The sequence below is a fragment of the Prionailurus viverrinus genome, chromosome D4, assembly GCF_022837055.1.
Source record: "Prionailurus viverrinus isolate Anna chromosome D4, UM_Priviv_1.0, whole genome shotgun sequence".
Taxonomy (NCBI): Eukaryota; Metazoa; Chordata; class Mammalia; order Carnivora; family Felidae; genus Prionailurus; species Prionailurus viverrinus.
In genome coordinates this window covers 44,170,477-44,190,834 of record NC_062573.1, presented here as the reverse complement: position 1 = coordinate 44,190,834, position 20,358 = coordinate 44,170,477, and the positions used below count along the sequence as shown (strand labels likewise).

The 20,358-nt window shown below is 38.7% G+C and overlaps 2 protein-coding genes and 1 non-coding gene across 3 annotated transcripts in view; 1 reads left to right on the top strand and 2 right to left on the bottom strand.

Annotated features, from left to right (window-relative positions):
• Window positions 1-4,046: 4,046 nt before the first annotated feature.
• On the top strand, window positions 4,047-5,742 carry RRAGA (Ras related GTP binding A). Its single transcript, XM_047831430.1, has one exon. The coding sequence runs from the start codon at window positions 4,337-4,339 to the stop codon at window positions 5,276-5,278; it is 942 nt and encodes a 313-aa protein (XP_047687386.1). The 5' UTR covers window positions 4,047-4,336; the 3' UTR covers window positions 5,279-5,742.
• Window positions 5,743-7,584: 1,842 nt separating this feature from the next.
• The window catches only part of HAUS6 (HAUS augmin like complex subunit 6), a 38,808-nt gene continuing 26,034 nt past the window's right edge, over window positions 7,585-20,358 (bottom strand). Inside the window, exons 13-17 of the mRNA XM_047830566.1 lie at window positions 17,289-17,355; window positions 16,908-17,078; window positions 15,389-15,524; window positions 12,943-13,992; window positions 7,585-11,101 (exon numbers count right to left, since the gene is read on the bottom strand). Of these exons, the coding sequence (XP_047686522.1) occupies window positions 11,049-11,101; window positions 12,943-13,992; window positions 15,389-15,524; window positions 16,908-17,078; window positions 17,289-17,355 (1,477 nt within the window). The 3' untranslated portion in view covers window positions 7,585-11,048. The remainder of the gene's footprint in view (window positions 11,102-12,942; window positions 13,993-15,388; window positions 15,525-16,907; window positions 17,079-17,288; window positions 17,356-20,358) is intronic.
• Window positions 17,437-17,567, bottom strand: LOC125151047 (small Cajal body-specific RNA 8). The gene has a single exon (XR_007146606.1). It is a non-coding gene; the product is annotated as a small Cajal body-specific RNA 8 (non-coding RNA).

Sequence of the window (20,358 nt, the reverse complement as noted above, 5' to 3'; positions counted from 1 at the left end):
TGTTAGGTCACAAACAAGCCTTAACAAAGTTAAGATCAAAATCATACCATGTATCTCTTCTGATCACAATGAAATGAAACTAGGAGTCAATAACAGCAAGAAAATGGAAAATTCACAAGTACACAGAAACTGAGTAACACACTCTTGAATAAACACTGGGTCAAACGGGAAATCAAAAGGGAATTCAAAAACTATCTTGAGACAAACGAAAGCAAAACACAACTTACCAAACCTTATGTAGTGAAAGCAATACTAAGAGGGAAGTTTATAGTGATAAACACGTATATTTAAAAAGATCTGAAATAAACAACCTACAGTGTCACACCTCAAGGAACTAGAAAAAAGAAAAAACTAAATCAAGTTAGCAGAAGGAAAGAAAGAATAAAGATCAGAGCAGAAGTTAAACAAATAGAGAATAGGGGAGAAAAGGCAACAAAACTAAAAGTCGGGGTTTTTTTTGAAAAAATAAAACCGGCAAAAATAAAAAATTTAAAAAATTAAAAAAAAAACCGGCAAACACTTAGCTAGACTAAGAATAAAAGAAGACTCAAAATCAGAAATGAAAAAGGAGACATTACAATGCCTGTCTCAGAAACGAAAAAGGATCATTAGGGACTATTATGAACAATTATATTCATGCAAATTGGATGACCTAGAAGAAGTGGATAAATTCCTAGAAGCATACAACCTACCAAAGATGAATCAATAAAAATAGGAAGCCTGAACAGGACAGTAACAAATTATTAAGGAGGCTGAAGTAGCAATCAAATACCTCCCAACAAAGAAAAACCCAGGACCAGATGGTTTTACTGCTGAATATTACCAAAGACTCCAATAAGAATTAATACCAGTATTTCTTAAAATTTTCCAAGAAATGAAAGGAAATACTTGCAAATTTATTTTGTGAGTATCACCTTGATACCAAAGCCAGATAAAGACACCACTAGGGGAAAGAAAAAAAACAAAAACAAAAACAAAACTATAGGCCAGTAGCTCTGATGAACACAGATGCAAACCCCTCAATAAAATGCTAGCAAACCAAATTCATAACCACGTCAAAAAGATTATACAGCATGACCAACTGTGATTTATTGCTGGGATGCAAAGTTATCTTCACATATGCAAATCAATCAATATGATATACCACATTAACAGAATGAAAGATAAAACCCACATGATGTTTTCAATAGGCGCCAAAAGAGCATTTGACAAAGTTCAACATCCATTTGTGATGAAAACGCTGAACAAAATAAGTGCAAAAGGAAACTTCCTCAACACAACAGAGGCCATTTGTGAAAAGTCACACCTAACATCATAAGCAATAGGGAAAAATTGAAAGCTTTTCCTCTAAGATCTGGTAGAAGGCAAGGACGCCCACTCTTGCTCCTTCTATTCAACAGAATACAGCCTGTACTAGCAAAAGCAATCAGAACAACGGCAACAAAAAAGGTGGGAGGTATGGAATAAAAGGTATCCAAAGCAGAAATAAAGAAATAAAATTATCACTGTTTGCAGATGACATGATCCTCTATGTAGAAAACTCTAAAGACTTCACACACACACACAACACATTAGAATAAATTTACTGAAATTGCAGAATACAAAATCAACATACAAAATGAGTTACACATTTTTTTTTCAAGTTGGCATCACACCTAGCACAGAGCCCAACACAGGACTTGAACTCATGACTCTGAGATCAAGACCCTGAGATTAAGAGTCAGACAATTTTTTTTAATGTTTATTTATTTTTGGGAGAGAGAGACAGAGACAGAGACAGAGACAGAGACAGAGCGTGAGCAGGGGAGGGGCAGTGAGAGGGAGACACAGAATCCAAAGCAGACTCCAGGCTCTGAGCTAACAGCAGAGAGCCCGATGCATGGCTGGAACCCACGAAGTGTGAGATCATGACCTGATCCAAAGTCAGACGCTTAACCGACTGAGCCACCCAGGCACCCCTCCCACCATTTAGTTTTAACCGACATTAATATTTTGTATAGATATCTATTGTCTTTTTTTTAATTATTTTTAATGTTTTTATTTATTTTTGAGAGAGAGAGAGAGCAAGCAAGCAGGGGAGGGGCAGAGAGTGAGGGAGACACAGAATGGGAAGCAGGCTCCAGGCTCTGAGCTGTCAGCACAGAGCCCAAGGCAGGGCTCGAACTCATGAACCCTGAGATCACGATATGAGTGGAAGTCGGAAGCTCAACTGACTGAGCCACCCAGGTGCCCTAAGAGTCAGACACTTAACTAGGCCACTTAGGCACCCCACCCTGAGGTGATGGATGTTAACTAAACTTATTGCGGTAATCATTCGGTGATATATACATATATCAAATCATTATGTTGTATGCCTAAAACTAATACAGTGTTATATGTCAAGTATATGTCAGTAAAACTAGGGGAAAATACCATCACCACAATCCAACATAAATACTAGAACCATTTAAATAAATTGAATGCTAAAAATAAAAAACGTTCAGCTTCTCCAAGGGACAGCAGGAATTCTATTGTTGATATATTTTAGCTAAAATCTGTGTTAATATCTGCTTGTAGAATATGGTGTCAGAGAACATTCTTGGTGTCTCATAAAACTGAAAGTGTGTTACGTTTCAACATAAAATCAAAATTAAATTTTAAAATTAAAAAAATGAAATGGTTTGTATATAGAATGAAATATCATTCAACCTTTAAAAAGGAGATCCTGTCATTTCCAACAACAAGGATAAACCTGGATGACATTATGCTGAGTGAAATAAGCTAGAAGCAGAAAAAAAGCTGCCACCATCTCGACTATGTAGAATCTTAAAAAGTCAAATACCTAGTAGCAGAGAGTAGAATGGCGGATAGCAGGCACAAGGAGGTGGAGGAAATGGGGAGATATTGGTCAAAGGGTACAAAGTTGCAGTTTTGTAGGATGAGTAAGTGTAGATCTCTAACCTACCACATGATGACAATACTACAGTTAGCAGTTAATACTATATCGAACACTGAAAATTTGCTGAGAGGAGATATCAGGTGCTCTCACCACATAGAAACAATTATATGTTAGTTGGACTAAGGTAACCATTTCATTCTATCAAATCATGTTGTACACCTTAAATATGTACAATTTAGGGGCGCCTGGGTGGCTCAGTCTATTAAGCGTCCCTCTCATTGGCTCAAGTCATGATCTCATGGTTGGTTGAGTTCGAGCCCCCCATCGGACTCTGCACTGGCAGTGCGGAGCATTCTTGGGATTCTCGCTCTCTCTCCTTCTCTCTCTGCCCCTCCCCTGCTTGTGCTCTCTCTCTCTCTAGTAAATAAACTTAAAAGGTTTTTTAATACATTTTAAAATAAGTACAATGTATATTTCAAAAATAGACAAATTGCATTGCATCGTTCAATAGATGTGTAAGTTGGTAAGCTTCCGTTTACTCACTTGGAAACCGGGTTGTTTATTCATAGGGTTATCGTGAGGATTGAGCTACTGCACGGGTTCTACATAGTAATTTCCTCGAGTTTTGGAATTCTGAAGTCGGAGGTTACCGGAAAAGCAGTTGTGAGAAAGGAACTTGCTTCCCAGCAGAAAAGGCACTAGCTGGGAATCAGTACATCTCTCAATAGGGATTTACTACCATCCCACTGTGTGGCACTGGGCAGTCACTTGACTTCCCCAAGTCTCACTTTCCTCATCTGTAGTGTTCATTCGCCTTGCCCGGGTGCTCAGTAAACCAGGGAACCTGCGGAGGCCTCACTGGGCTGAGAGTCCGGCCCTCGTCCACTTCACCTGTCTTCAGTGGGGCCTAACCCACGCCCCCAAGCACACCGCGCTCTGAAAGCGAGCTGTGGCTGCTGGCGAGTTTCGGCCACTAGATGGCAGCATCCTCCCAACCGACCGCACGCGTACACCTTGCAACCCTAAACCCTATTTAAAAAGAAAAACGCGACACCGGAGTGCTGGGTTCCCCTTTCATTTTATCTTTCGGGGGTGCGCCCTGCTTAGTTTCATTAAAAGAGCAGCTTCTCAAAGCTCGTGGGGCAGAGACTGCGGAGCGCGGGCGCTCTCGCGAGATCGCCGCCGGAAGTGGGTGGCAGCCGGAACGCCGCGGCTCCGCTCTCCGGAAGGCGAGCTTTTCTGCGAAGCTTTGCAGCCGCCTCACCCAGGGCGCTCACCTCCGCGGAAGAGCTCGCCCCGCTGCGGCATTTCCATCCCACATCGCTCGCTTTCTGCCTCCCCGACTGCACAGCTGCGCGGCCCGGCCTGCGGAGACCCCGCAAGCCCCGACCCCGCCCTCCCTCCGCGCTGCAGTTAGGCCGCGCCGTGAGGCCCAGTCCGCGGCGGCTCCGGCGGGTGATGCCAAATACAGCCATGAAGAAAAAGGTGCTGTTGATGGGGAAGAGCGGGTCGGGGAAGACCAGCATGCGCTCGATTATCTTTGCAAATTATATCGCTCGCGACACCCGGCGCCTAGGTGCCACCATTGATGTGGAGCACTCCCACGTCCGATTTCTAGGCAACCTGGTGCTCAACCTGTGGGACTGTGGCGGTCAGGACACCTTCATGGAAAATTACTTCACCAGCCAGCGAGACAACATTTTCCGTAATGTCGAGGTTTTGATTTACGTGTTTGACGTGGAGAGCCGCGAACTGGAAAAGGATATGCATTATTACCAGTCGTGTCTGGAGGCCATCCTCCAGAACTCTCCGGATGCCAAAATCTTCTGCCTGGTGCACAAAATGGATCTGGTTCAGGAGGATCAGCGTGACCTGATTTTTAAAGAGCGGGAGGAAGACCTGAGGCGTTTGTCTCGCCCACTGGAATGCGCTTGTTTTCGAACCTCCATCTGGGACGAAACGCTCTACAAAGCCTGGTCCAGTATCGTCTACCAGCTTATTCCCAATGTCCAGCAGCTGGAGATGAACCTAAGGAATTTTGCCCAAATTATCGAGGCGGACGAAGTCCTGCTGTTCGAGAGAGCTACGTTCTTGGTCATTTCCCATTACCAGTGCAAAGAGCAGCGTGACGTCCACCGGTTTGAGAAGATCAGCAACATCATTAAGCAGTTCAAGCTGAGCTGCAGTAAATTGGCCGCTTCCTTCCAGAGCATGGAAGTTCGGAATTCTAACTTCGCCGCTTTTATCGACATCTTCACATCGAACACGTACGTGATGGTTGTTATGTCGGATCCGTCGATCCCTTCTGCGGCTACCCTGATCAACATTCGCAATGCCAGGAAACACTTTGAGAAGCTTGAGAGAGTGGATGGGCCCAAGCACAGCCTCCTTATGCGTTGAATGTTGCCAAATGCTCTTTCAGAAAATGCTGAATTGCCTTCCCCCGCCCCCGCATCTTTTTTTTTTTTTGTAATATTCATAATTGTCGTGTGCTTAAAAGTGGGCTTTGAAATGTGTGCTGCTTACTACTTCCATCTTTCTTCTCTACTCCCCCCCCCCCCCGCCCCGTCTTTAAACCTTGAACGCTATTTACTCAGCTATCCAGTAGACCTTCAAGATGGCCTTTCTGAAAAGTTGGTATGGTGTAACACTAAAGTAGGTGGTGTGTGTGCGTGTGCGTGTGTGTGTTCTGATTACCTGGTTATAATAGATATACACATTAAAGCCTTTACAGTATCTTCCTGTATTCCTTTCAAGATTGCAAAGATGGAATGTTACTATTTTATCAGCAAGGTATTAAAATGCATTTATAAATTCTTCTTGGCTTCGATCATGAATAAACATTCGCTGTTAGCAATTTAAAATACGGTCTTATTTGAAATAATTTGAAGGTGGTTAAAATGTAATGTAAACCTAAAGGTTCTGATTGCCCACAGGTGTTGCTTAACTGGTGAATTTAATTTTGTGATTGAGCTCCTGTCACCTTAGCGATATTTCACACCAGCTGTAAGCACAGCAATTAGAGTAGGGGCTCTGAGGCTACACCACCTAAGTTGAGTTTATTGTCTCATTTGTAAAATGTGGGTAAGGCTAGCACTATTTATAGCATTGTTTAAAAAAAAAAAAAAAAGAAACTTAACCTGGAAAGCTTTTAGAATGGTGCCTGACACTATGTTGTGTCAGCTGTGAATACCACCACCTGAGCCATTCTCTCTCTAACCGGCCCCCCCGATTACCTACTCCCAAATTACTAGACTGAAGCCTAGCTAAATATCTGAGCCCTTACTAAATGCCAGATATTCTTAAAATATTTGATGCGTATTTTCTTCTTTAATCCACACAACCTGGGGCAAATTACTTTTAATCTCTTAATAGGCAAGAAAATGGATATGACCTTATTAAGGTCATACAGCTGAACCCAAGCGGTATTGCAGACCTATCCCTGTCCTAACCATTACTCCCCACTACTTCGTCCATTAACAGAAAAGTTAATCATAAAAATCCTAGATTTTCAATTGTACAATTGTATCCTCCATATAATCCCAATTTTACAGATGAAGTACGCCGCAGCCCAGTGAGTTAAGGGACTTCTCAATAGTGTTTCATTCACTACAGGCAAAATCACTTCCCCATCTTTATGTGGAAATTGGGTAATATTGAATCAGATTCTTAGATTACCAGTTTTTAGGAAAGGATTCCAAGGTTCCTAATTTGGACTGGCAATGCAGCATAGTGAAATCAGAAAACACTTAAAACATCCTATTCCAGCTGCCTTTTAATGAAATCTGAGTGTTTTAGAGCCAAGACACCTCCGATCAACTCCTCTCACCTCTCATTTTAGAAATGAAGCATTACCTTTGTATACAGACATTAAATGTAAGTAATAGAGCTTTAGGATTTCCAAGGCTTTATAAACTTATTTTAACCCTTTATAGCAGCAGCTGTGGATGACAAAGTCCCTACCCATGAAGAGTAAGAAACTGTTCAAAGTTCTTAAACTCTTCTAATTGGGGCCTTTGGCAGTAAGTTAGTATAAAGACTCCAGATTTTAAAAACTCTTAAGGATAGATTTCCTTTTTAAAATCATTTTAAAATACACTTAGTAAATCTAATTAAAATGGCAGCAAAAAAAAATACTTTTACCTGAATCACTGATCTCGTTTCTTTTGTTGATCAAGTTACTGATACACCTTTATTTAAAAATTTTTAGTTTATTGGGGCGCCTGGGTGGCGCAGTCGGTTAAGCGTCCGACTTCAGCCAGGTCACGATCTCACGGTCCGTGGGTTCGAGCCCCGCGTCGGGCTCTGGGCTGATGGCTCAGAGCCTGGAGCCTGTTTCTGAATCTGTGTCTCCCTCTCTCGCTGCCCCTCCCCCGTTCATGCTCTGTCTCTCTGTCCCAAAAATAAATAAACGTTGAAAAAAAAAAAAAATTGTTAGTTTATTTTTGAGAGACACACACAATGCAAGAGGGGGGAGGTGCAGAGAGAGAGACACAATCTGAAAGAGGATCCAGGCTCTGAGCTGTCAGCACAGCCCAAAGCGGGCTCAAACTCCAGAACCATAAGATCATGACCTGAGCCGAAGTCAGACCCTTAACCAACTGAGCCACCCAGGCACCCTTCTGATATATCTTTATATGTGATCATCTTAGGATTTGCGGGGCATGGTTCTTTGATATTATATAGGAAATTCCAGAGCCAGGTGGTATAATATTGAGTGTTTATTCAAGACTAGTAAGTAGAACATAGTTACAAATAGTCCCATAGAGGACTCACAAATATTTTAAATTTAGCATGTGGACTTGACTTTCACGGTGCATAAGGAGAAAGAGGAACTATTTATCTGCAACATAATGTGAAAGAGAATTTTACCTTTGCAAGTACTTTTACATTAAAGAAAATGTCCTTAAATATTTATTTAGTTTAGTATACTAAGAGTAGGAAAAAAAAAAAAAAGTTTCCTTTATAAAAGTCTCAAGAATTCCTGTGTTTTTTTTTTCCTTTAGATAAAACTGACTTAATAGATGATGGTAAGGGATCATTTCAAAATACTTGTATTTTTTTTCATTAAATTCCCCCAAAATGTCTTTTTTAGTCTCAAATACTTATTCCATTTGACTGATAACATTTTTCATGTTAAACATTACATGCTTGTCCTCTTTAAACATTTAAAACAACTAGGACAAAATATTAAGACGTTTTGTCATTCATTACTAAAGTTTCAAGTTGACATAGAAGTCAATTTACACACCTTTATCTTACAAATTAATAGCGAATAAAACAAGGTACGTTCTGTATAACCTATGAAGGTAACGAGAAAAGGTACATTTACCGCAATAAAGTCTTTACCATTTTAATTTAATTTACATAGGCAAAGAAAACAATTCCAATACTTCAGTATTTGCGAAAGATGATCCATGGCCCCTGAGGATATGTATGTGTGGACACACAACTCCTACATCTACATAGGTATATATGTCTATATGTATATAATCTGTTATGACTGAGAAGATCACATACAACCATAAAATATGATAAAAGCATTGTGAAAAATACTAAATAAATAAAAGATAAACCATAGATTGCAGAGAAGGGGTAAGCCCATGAATATGGAAGGAATAGATTAAGACTTAAAGGTGAAAGTAAGATTTGTTCTGAGCCCTAAAAGACAGCTGTAATTGTGGATTAAGATTTCTAAAGGCCCATGCTCACCAACTCTTCAGAAGTAAAAAAATAGGAAACGACAGTGGAAGGGGGAGTAGAGGAATCTAGAGAACCTTATATGCCTGTAAAATTGAACTCTATCCTGGAATTGCCAATAAACCATGAATGAAATTTTAAATTAAGTGATCAAAACAGTCCCTTAAGGTCAAAAGGTAGCTATGCAGGCAATACTGGATAAAGAAGCTGAAGTCATAACCACAATGGTTTAGCAGAAAAGATAGATCTGAGATATTTTTTATACTACTGGCATATAAAGAAAGGACAGAAAAGAATGCCAAAACTCCCAACTTATCACAGGTCTGACTTAATAATGTGGTTTTTGTAAACCCATACTGTTCCAGAGATACTTTGTTCTTTTGATTCTCAGTAATTAAGGACCTCTGACCCTTAATGGTGAACTTGAGTTTCCTTATTAGTTAACCTCTAAAGCAGTACATATGTAATAACATACCTGCTTTTTTAAAGTACCCCAAGGCTAAATGTGACTCTACCCCCTAGCAGTTCTCAATCTTTTTACTGAGCCTAAGAATTACCAGGGAAGCATATTCAAAATGTAGATTCTTAATCCCCATTTAAGACCTACAGACCCTCCAGTTTTTAGGTTCTCAGATGATTCCTTGAGTCCATCTTAGGCAAGTCATTTAAGCTCCCTACCTTCAGTATCTTTGTAAAATAGGTATAATAATCTCTATCTTACAGTTAAGAGTTACGACAATTAAATGAAACAATATGTATTATGTCTAGGAATGGCCCTGGCACTTTGTAGATGCTAATATGATAGGCCTACCTCCAACCTACCATGTTAATTTTGGATTTACAGGTTAGTGCATTTTCTTAGGGCACACTATAGAAGAGTTTCCCAGTAGACCTACAGTCACTGATTGTTGTATTAATAAAAGAATATAGCACCTTAGAAGCTAGCTGTCCTTCCTCTTTCTTTTCCACAGCAAATAAGGCAGTTATATATGATTTTCTTCTGTCTTTTCTCACAAAAAGACTGGCCTTCAAACTGGGGTCAAACAACTCAGAAAAGGCCAGAGTGAAGAAAGATGAACAATTAAGCCCATCTACTTCCAGAACTCCCCCCTTCAACTTAATCTCTTCTCCTCTACAGTTTCTTGACAAATGAACAAGGTTTTAATGCTTAAGAGTTGGGGCTAGACAGGGTACCGTAAGTGCTATCACCTTTCCAGTGCGTGCTCATTCTTCCTGGTTCACAGAGGTCAATGGCATACATACACTTGGATGGTAGAGATAAGCCATTTTCCCAGCCGGAGGGCATGACAGAGTCGAGGGAGGTTACTGAACCAGTGGCCACACATCTGATTCCCCACTCAGTCCAGAAGATCAACAGGCCAACCCCTGTTGCCATATTGTTTATCCTGGCCTTTTAGTTATTTCCAGAAGGTCTTGTAGTATATTAAGGAAAGAAAATAGGGTCAAATCCTAGCTTCACCACCAACTTACCTGTGTAACTAAGCAAGTACCCCAAATTCAGTTTTCTCAAGTTATTTTGAGGTTATTCATAGGCAGTGGGAAACTGATGGTTTTTGAGAAGTAACACAATCAAAATTAGCTCCTTTCCCTAAAAACCATGCCCCCCACAAATAAACCAACAATAAACAGAGACTAATACATTTTTTAATTTACATCTTTTGTTAAAATATAAAACTAGGGGTTAAATTCTCAAAGTCTAAATTAGACTAAATATAAATCTGCTGCAAACCCATTGAATGGATTTATAGTGTGACAGTGTTCCTTAAAAGTGTCTAGTCATCTTCCATCATTTTCCATTTATCTAAATTCATTCTGCCCCAGTCTTCACTTATCATCACATACATTTTATTCCATCAAACATTTTCCAGGACAAACCTACTTAAATAACCACTAAGCCTGCTTACAGCTTTCCCAAACTTAAATTTTCCTCACCTTGACTACACATCCCAAGGCACTACTTTTCTCACTTTTTTGGTTAGTACTATAATGTTCCATAAAGAAACAATAAAAGCTCTCTATTTCCCTAAAATGAAAGGTCAGTATATTCAATGGCTATTATGTTAACCACTTAATACAAGTATATCAAAAACCACTCATGTTTATGTTAATCAACTGAAATTATAACATAATAAATTAAACTACTATTTGCTATTTACTTAACGCTTACAAATTATTCAAGGAATCAAAATGGTTTCATATAACTTGAGGTCTGCTTCCCTTCACAAATACTTCACATTTAAACCCCATATCCATACAAAGAGAAAATCCAAAGATCTCTTTACCTAAAAACTAATGTTTGCTAAAAGGCATTATTTAGGATTTTCAGGCCTTGAAAGAAGAGTTACACTTCCAACGTGTATTTAAATTATAAACCAGTTTTGATCCTGTGACACTGCTTGAAATGTAAGTACGTCATAGTTGAATTAACTGGGCTTCTGCTTTCATCTTTTCAAGTCTGATGGAGATTTGTTTCATCAAGGCTCTTATTCAAGACTTCTTCTTCTGCAAAATTGATTTTAAAAACAGAAAATGGTAAGTAAACATTCATTACAAAGAAAAAATTAAATAGGACAGATTCTAAGTAATGGCAAATTTCAGTCTTCTTAAATAAAAAGTTCACATGCAATACCTATGATGAAAATTAACATTCTCACTGCGATACCTTTCCTCAGAGTATCAATATATCCCTCTAAGAATACTTTTCAATATACGAGTGTTTAATTATCATTGGCAAACACAGTGATGTATAATGACTCTATATCACCGGATCTACATTTGCTCTAACATGCTTTAAGATTAGGATTGTTTTGGGGCGCCTGGGTGGCGCAGTCGGTTAAGCGTCCGACTTCAGCCAGGTCACGATCTCGCGGTCCGTGAGTTCGAGCCCCGCGTCAGGCTCTGGGCTGATGGCTCAGAGCCTGGAGCCTGCTTCCGATTCTGAGTCTCCCTCTCTCTCTGCCCCTCCCCCGTTCATGCTCTGTCTCTCTCTGTCCCAAAAATAAATAAATGTTGAAAAAAAAAAATTAAAAAAAAAAAAAAAGATTAGGGTTGTTTTTCTTTTTAAATCTTTATGATGACAATTTTTTTTTTTAAGTTTATTTATTTTGAGAAAGAGAGAGCAAGAGAGCACTCAGGAAGGAGAGGGGCAGAGAGACAGGGAGAGAGAGAATATCCAAGCAGGCTCTGCACTGTCAGCACAGAGCCTTGCGCAAGGCTCAAACAAAAAAGCATGAGGTCATGACCTGAGCTGAGATCAAGAGTCAGACATTTAACCGACTAAGCCACCCAGGCGCCCCAATGATGACAATTTTCGAATATACAAAAGTCAAGAGTATTATGATTAGTCCACCTTCAATTATTATTAGTGCTGTTATGGGTTGAACTGTGTCCCCCCCAAAATATGAAGTTCTAACCCCAATACCTCAGAACATGGTCTTATTTGGGAAGAGGGTCAATAAAGATATAATCAGTTAGGAAGAGGTCATTCTGGAGTAGGGTGGGCCATTAATCTATATGACTTGTGTCCTTATGAAGAAGGCAAAGAGACACACAAGAGGAGAAAGCCATGTGAAGATGGAGACAGAGATTAGAGCTGTGCTACCATAAGCCAAGGGACCCTTGGGGCTACCAAAAGCTGGGAGAGGCAAGAAGGATCTTCCTCTAATGGCTGTAGAGGGACTGTGGCCCTGCCAACCCCTTGATTCTGGATTCTAGCTTCCAGAACTTACTGTCTCCAGAGATAATAAATTTCTGTTGTTTGAAGCTACCTAGTTTGTGGTACTTTGTATGGCAGCCCCAGGAAACTAATACACTAACCTATCCTATTTTGTCACCCATCCCCCTCAAATTTATTTCAAAGCAATCACTGATATCTTATTATTACAAGAATGATATTTAACAGTGTTACTCAACATTTTTAATTTTTTTTTTATTTATTTAAGTAATCTCTACATCCAACATGGGGCTTGAACTCACAACCCCAAGATCAAGAATCACATGCTCTTCCAGCTGAGCCAGCCAGGTGCCCCCATTACTCAACATTTTTAGAACCATCCTCCACCAGCCAAGATTTTGACAAAATTTCTTTGTATTATAAAAGCAACTGGTTTGGTTTCATTTTCTACCCCTGTCCCACACTTACTGTAAACTATATACACATCACTTGAGATTGAGAAAGAAAGAACAGAAGTGATACGTTCCCTCTTCTCATCCAAGTCGAAGGAACAGAGAGCATATTCTGTCACATTCACAATAAAGGTCCTGTAGCATTCACTGCATACTACTGTTAGAAGTTGAAAGAAAACGTCAATAAGTCAATATGCACTTGTCTAGTTAAATCTTACCTTTTAAGTTAGGTAGAAGTTCTCCAAAACTACATGGTACTGTGGTTCTCAATCTTTGTTCCACTGGAGAAAACTTAATTAGTGGTGAAAGAGACTGTTTCCTTTCACCAAGGGACATGCGTAAAGACGGTTTTGTATAGTCAGTGTGCAAATCATGACTGTTCAAAAAGTCAAGCATATCATCTGTTTGCATGTTTCTGGGAGTAGGGCTCAATTCTGGTTTGTGTCTTTCAAGTGTTTCAGGATTGGAAAAGTCAGTTTCTTCTCTTTTCTTGGACAGAGATTTTTTCAGAGCTTCATATCTACGGCAAATAGCCTGTAAATTAAAGTCTGATTCTGGAGTAGTCGGTCTTTCTCCCACAACATCCTCGGGAAAAATGCCACTGTGCACAGGACTATCTGGTTCCAGTTTAAAATTGGCCTCTGTACTACTGGAGCTATTAAGACTTAAGTGACCAACTTCTTCTGGAAGAGTTTCATGTAATATGCCAAAATCAATATCCTTTAAACTTGTGGAACTAATTCCACTTGATACTTGAAAAGAGTCCCATAACATACTTTTATGCACGAAAGGTTCTTTGTAAGAAGCTTTTGAGTGGTCTGCTATTTTAACATGTTCCTCTTCACTGCTGCCCATCACAACTCTCCTATTACCTACAGCAGGGGAGAATGTCTCTGTTTGGCTAGTTTCTAAAAGCCTGTTCTGTAACGCTGCACACTCCAAACCTTGCTTGTCCATTATTTTCTTGTTTAACACATCTGACTGATGTTGTGTTGACAGTCCACCAATGTGACTGGTCCCCGCATGTTTCTGAGGCACACACTTGAGGCAATCGGAAACAACTTTCTCTTCAGGCAAATGGAAATGGCTAGAATCGGATACAGAGGTTGCTGAGAGAAAACTGGTCCTGCTAAATTCTCTTTGATTATGCAACACAGGTAAGGATTCTGGTGATATTTCTCTATCTTTGGTATCCATCTGTATTAGTTCTGTACTTCTGTTACCTTCCATTTCCACAGCTTTTCTCCATGAGCTCCTAATTTCGCTTACTAATTAAATGAAAGGGGAAAGAACACAATTTACTAATATTCCCAAACAGAGCATGCAATTAAAAATTTCATTTCTAGTGGTCAGTATAAACCTACTGACTACACTATATGTTCCACAGATATGCCCACTGGATGACAAGACTCCACAACAAACCAAAGAACAACAACATCAAAGAATTCCTTCTCCAACTGATCACACATAAATAACAAAAACTCTCCCTGAAATGTGCATATATTTGCACACAGCACATAGAAATTATATACATTAAAAAGATTTTCTGGGATGCCTGGGTGGCTCAATCAGTTAAGTGTCCAACTCCTCATTTCGGCCCAGGTCATGATCTCACAGCTCGGGAGGTCGGGCTCTGCACTGACAGAGGGGAGCCTGCTTGGGATTCTCTCTCCCTCTTTCTCTCTGCCCCTCTCCCTCTCACACATGTGCACGCTCTCTCTCAAAATAAATAAACTTTAAATAAATAAAAATAAAAAGATATTTTCTTGTCCATCTAAGCCAGGGCTCAGCAAATTTTTTCTGAAAAGGGCAGATAGAGAAAAAAAAATGAAAAGGGCAGATAGTAATATTTTAGCCTTTGCAGGCCATCGGTCTGTGGCAACTACTCAACTCTGCCACTATAACATGAAAGTAACCATAAACAATATGGTGACAAATCCGCAAGGCTGTGTTCAATGTAACTTTATTTACAAAAACACACAGGGCAAGCTAGATTTGGTTCACAGGCTGTAGTTTGCTGACCACTGATCTAGGCTGTGGCTAGGTTCAACCTGAACTGAATCAAGTTAACTTTGAATATGTCATTTCTAGCAGCAAAATGGAAATTTTATTTAATTCAACTAGGATGATGTGCCTTCATATGGACAACAATATCAGAATTTTGCCAACACAGATTATAGGTTATAAGAAAAAAGTACTGGGCAGTCTAGCTAGCTTGGAAGGGGTAGAAAAGATTTCTATACACACTATTTTTGGCTGATGCTGCTGACTGGAAGGACTTAGCCTATATACTCTATAAATGTTGATCGCAGGTCAGATATGGAGGGAGAGGGTATTTTAAAAATGCTCAACTTAAGTATTTTCCAGGAAAGAGCTAAGTAAAACAACAAAAGCAAAACTGTAGAGTATCAGGGCATCATAATACTGCTTACAAATTGCCGTATCAGTGAGAACACCCACACTTAATACTTCAATAAAAGTCCCTTACATCAAAACAAATTAAGAGCCATTGCCACTAAACTGAAAGATACAGAAAAATTTTATTTGTTTCTCCCTACCCCCTAGAAAAGAAAGTTAAAGTGAGTTTCTAGATTATATGTTAGACCTGGTTCTAACAGTAATGTCTGAGAAAGAAAATAAGTGACAGAAATCATTATAACTTACTCAAATTTTCTGGCGTTCGGGGAATTTGGTTCCTTGTTAAGAATGGGTTAGAAACTAGAGTATCAATTAGTTCCTGTAATTTTAGTTCTTTTCCTTTAGAGGGCTGTGGTGAGTCAGATAAAACTGCCCTTGCAACCTAAAACAGAAAAGGTAAAGCAAAAATTACCACAGTCACTGGTAGAATGCAACAAAAGCCCTGATGAGAACAAATCAGCACCTGATGGTTAGCAACCCCTCCAAGAGCAGTTGGCATGAAAAGCCACTCAAAAACGTAGCTCCCAAATCCTCTATATAGTCTGCTAGGCACGACCCTATAAGGTGAAACCAAATACAAAACTGTTTCCTCCCTCCTTAACTGGATATCCCATATAAAGGAAAGAAAAAGTAAAAATCTTTATACCTGAGAAGACTTAGAGGTAATTCTAACTACACAGTGACCTAAGCTACTATCTGCCACATCTTTGAACTTGACAATTCTGTATTTGCCAAAATGACTAGGTTTAAAGCAAGCAGATTTTTCTTATTTATAATCCATTTGCCCAATAACACTTCTACTAACAAATAAAATACTCCCGGACAATATACTTCTTTGCCAGAAACCTCATTACCAGACATAAACTAGTAAACAAGGCATAGAAATACATTCTGAAATAGAGAAAAGAAAGTATACAGTATGAAAACAGAACTCTAGGGGATTTACTACTAAGCATAGTTTTCGTCCTTCTACTTTGTATATATTTCAAAAGTGATCAAATGCATCATTGCTCACGATGTCGGTTTTTCCTGACAAGAGACTTTTCACTGGCAAGTGAAATGCTACTATTGCTCAGCAGTAATACTGTACTATTTACTGCAGAAAGTTTATGCAAATGCTCAAGTCATTCTCTAATGTTATCTTTATTACGTTTCCCACAACATCCCTTAGCACTGTTTGAATTTGATTAAGCAGCCAGAAAATAATCAGCTACTTTATATTTCTGGAGACTGTGAGAAAAATTTGGTTTGGTGCATATTGATTCAGGTATTGGAGTTCCGTCCTTTATCTCAATCTTGATGCATTTAATTACTTTTTAAATATCTAGAAAGTAGAAAGATAAAAACTATGCTTAGAGATAATAATGATACTGCATAGTCTTTGTTCTATATTTAAAAAAAGAGGAAGCTTGGCTAAGCAACAGACATTTAGATTACCTTAATAGAATATAATCATTGGGTGTATTTATCTAACAATTTACGTAATGATTGATTCCAAAAACATCACAAATGTATTATTTTTCTACTTTTAGAGATATTTATAGACTGGGACATGGGTTCTCAACCACGGATATAATCCTACTAAGTTTATATCTACATCTACTTTTTGGGAGGACCAGTTTGCTTTAAACATGATTTTCATTATCTGTGCCCTCCTTTCCCAAATTAACCCCAGTTAATCAATAATTATAACTTCTTTTACAATCTCAACGCCAATGAGAAAATAATAGATATTTCAGTACACTCATTACAATCTTTTTCTAACCTCTTCTACCATATGATCCTGCTCTTTTTGGAATGGATCATAATTCTCTGCAAATGCAGTATTCTCTGTATTTCTTGCAGTATTTGATGATGAAGAGCCTTCCATTTCAAATTTTGGTGTTTCCTTAGGAGGTGTTTCATTTCCTTCTCTAGGAGTTCTTATCTTCATGTCCTGAAGAAAACAGACATGGAATAATAATAATTATGGCTGATCTTCATTAGAGGTTCTTGAGTTATCATGGTCAGTGGCACAATTAAAAAATTTCAATATTCCCACTTAGAAGCAATAGGAAATGCGTAAATACAAATTGGGATATCAACAAAAATATTTTATCATAAGTTAGTACAGCCAAAATTACTTAAAAATTGTTTTAAAATATACCTTTTCAAGCAGTCTAACACTGTTTCTACCCGATGATGAAACTGGCTGCAACAGGAAAGAAGCAGGTCTAAAGGAAAAAAGGATATCAAATCCAAGTTATACACAGGAAAGAATTCCATTCACTAGCTATATCTGAATAATCTACAGAAATTGTCTGCCCCGTATCTGTCCGTTACGATTTCCCTCAATTCGTCCCGGTCATCAAAAGGCAGTTTATTCTAGGGAGGTACAGTGACAATCAGAGCAGTACTTCAGCCCCATTTGTGTATCAGCCTCCCAAACGGTGAACATCTTCCTTAACCACTACGTATTTTAAATCAACATTTTTTACAAGGTTGAATGACTTGATGAACACTCAAAAACTTGAGAACACGGTATAAACAAATTCAACTAACTAGAACCGCATTATTACATTACCTTCAGGCTTCAGATCACAGAATTTCATTGTACCAGAGACTTTGTGATTTTGATACTTTGTGTCCAAAATCAATTCCTCTTATGCTGACTCTTGCTCTATAGCATGTATGTTAGTTATAGTAAAGTCATAAGGTTAATCAGTTTGTTTGCTGGATTCTACATATAGCATTCCTTACTATCTTAGATTCTCTTGCCCCTTTGGACAAAATAAAACCTTACACATCAATTACGAAACAAGTTATTAAGTTTTTAAAGCCTTCAAAGCAATTATAACTTGATCTTGAAAGAACTTTCAAAGTCAATCATGGGTATGCTCACTGGTCAAAGCTTTTCTACTCTAATACAAAAGGCAAGATGACCTGAGAGGCCACTTTCAACCTCAAGCATGTCGGTGCTTTGCTTTCTGTTCATGGCTAGTACAAAATTAACAGCTTTAAAACATTTTATGTAACAGCAAATACGCTTTTTCAAACTTTTTCAACTACGTGCTTCTTAGAATTGTTATCTACCTTCCAAACATAATTCAAGATCACTGGAACTGTTTAAGGCTCAATTTTGCCTCAACAGGATATAATCTAGATGTCAAAGGAAAAACTAATCATCTACGATGATTTTATCTAAATTTTCCTAAAACTTTAACATTAAAATGATCAAAAAGCCCTCTGAGGCAGGACCAGCGATCTAAGATGCCACTAAGACACCACCACGAGATTGTGAGCTCCTGGAGGACAAAGACTATGTCTTTCCAAAGGTTATTCCCACAAACTGGTACTTGGCAGTACAATACATGTTTGTAACTAATTGATGGATTGACTGAATCAATGAATAAATGTCACCTGAGCAAGAGGCTCTATAGATTTATGCCACCAAATTTTATTTGGATCATTCTTACAGAGCCTCATTAAAAAACAAAATGGGACACCTATTCTCTAGCTTCTCTCTCATTTCTGAATTAGCAACATGCAATCAGCCCTACTAACATCTCAATCCAAGCCAACCTGAAAGCAGCCCTGGCTCAATCCTTACTTTCTATCTACCTGCCATGCCAAAACTGAGGCCCATAAAATCCTAGGACTGTAATAGATAAAGAGAGATGGTGTTGATCCCACTGCGGGATTCTATCCTAAGGAAAGAGTACTTCCAAAAGAAAATAAGAAACAACATGCTTTTTACAGTAAAAAAAAATTTAAGGAAAATCTGAAAGTCTAAAAATAAATGAGGGATGCCTGGGTGGCTCAGTCAGTTAAGCGTCCAACTTCAGCTCAGGTCATGATCTCACAGTCCATGAGTTCGAGCCCTGCATCAGGCTCTGTGCTGATAGCCCAGAGCCTGGAGCCTGCTTCAGATTCTCTCTCTCTCTCTCTCTCTCTCTCTCTCTCTGCCCTTCCCCTGCTCGCACTGTCTCTTTCAAAAATAAACATTAAAAAAATTTTTAAAAATAAATGAAATGTTACAAAGCGTTTATAAGTGAAAAATGGTAATATAAAGAAAACATATATACATATACTAAAAAACTATACTTATATTAGTGTTTAGAAAATTTTGATTAGAATTAAATTTATGTATGTTTGTAAATAAACCTCAAAAAACAACCTGGGAAGAAAGTCTGACAAGTAATTTGTTAGAAATTTTAGCTAATTGGAGCGCCTGGGTGACTCGGGTAAGCATCCAATTTCAGCTCAGGTCATGATCGTGCAGTTCTTGAGTTAGAGCCCAGCACTGGGCTCGCTGCTGTCAGCACAGAGCCTGCTTCTGATCCTCTGTCTCCCTCTCTCTGCCCCTCCCTCACTCACTCTCTCTCTCTCTCAAAAATAAACATTTTTTTAAAAAAGAAATTTCAGCTAATTATTTCTCATTTTTATTTTGTTGTTATGATATATCTACAATTAAAGAAATAACAAACAGAAATTATAAAAAGAGAAAGGAAATTAGAATTCGGTTTCTAAGACTAAAGATATTTAGTTGGCATTCAGGCAAAATCGTACTGCCCCATCTCTGAAATGCAATAAAGGAGAAACTGAAGAGGTTAAAGGTCTAGGTCTAAAAGTGCATCACAACACTAGAAATATCATGGAACCCTCCCTTCCAGAAACCACTGCAAAGAAAGGTAGTGTCCACAATTACAGTGAAGGTATCACCAATCAGTGGATTCTGGGTTTAAGTATAGTGAGGCCTCCATCAGCTCACTCTGATCAAAAACAACCATGAGATTTATGGAGAACATTACTTATATTTTGGTACCTGTGGGTGACAACCACATGTGAAGGGGCTAATAACTTACGCTAAAAACTACATTCTTTCCATGCTTTTTAATGGAATAGTTGTATTGTTCATATCCACATATGAATTTCCAATTAACTACTTTGATACTGACCTAAGATGCCACTACAAACAACAGCTGAACTTCACGTAAAAAAAGGGTATTATTAGGGGTGACTGGCTGGCTCAGTCTGTGGAGTGTGCAGCTCTTGCTCTCAGGGTTGTGAGTTCAAGACCCATGTGGGGTGTGGATATTACTTAGAAAAATAAAATAAAATCGTAAAAAACAGGGGGTATTATTTTCTTCAAGTACAGTCCACCTACATTACACATTACTAATGAAACATTTTATTTCAAAACACCTTTACAGTAAAGAATTCTAAGCAATAAGCTT

Excerpts from the sequence above, each read along its gene's own strand:
- RRAGA (XM_047831430.1), top strand. The coding sequence starts at position 4,337 with ATGCCAAATACAGCCATGAAGAAAAAGGTGCTGTTGATGGGGAAGAGC.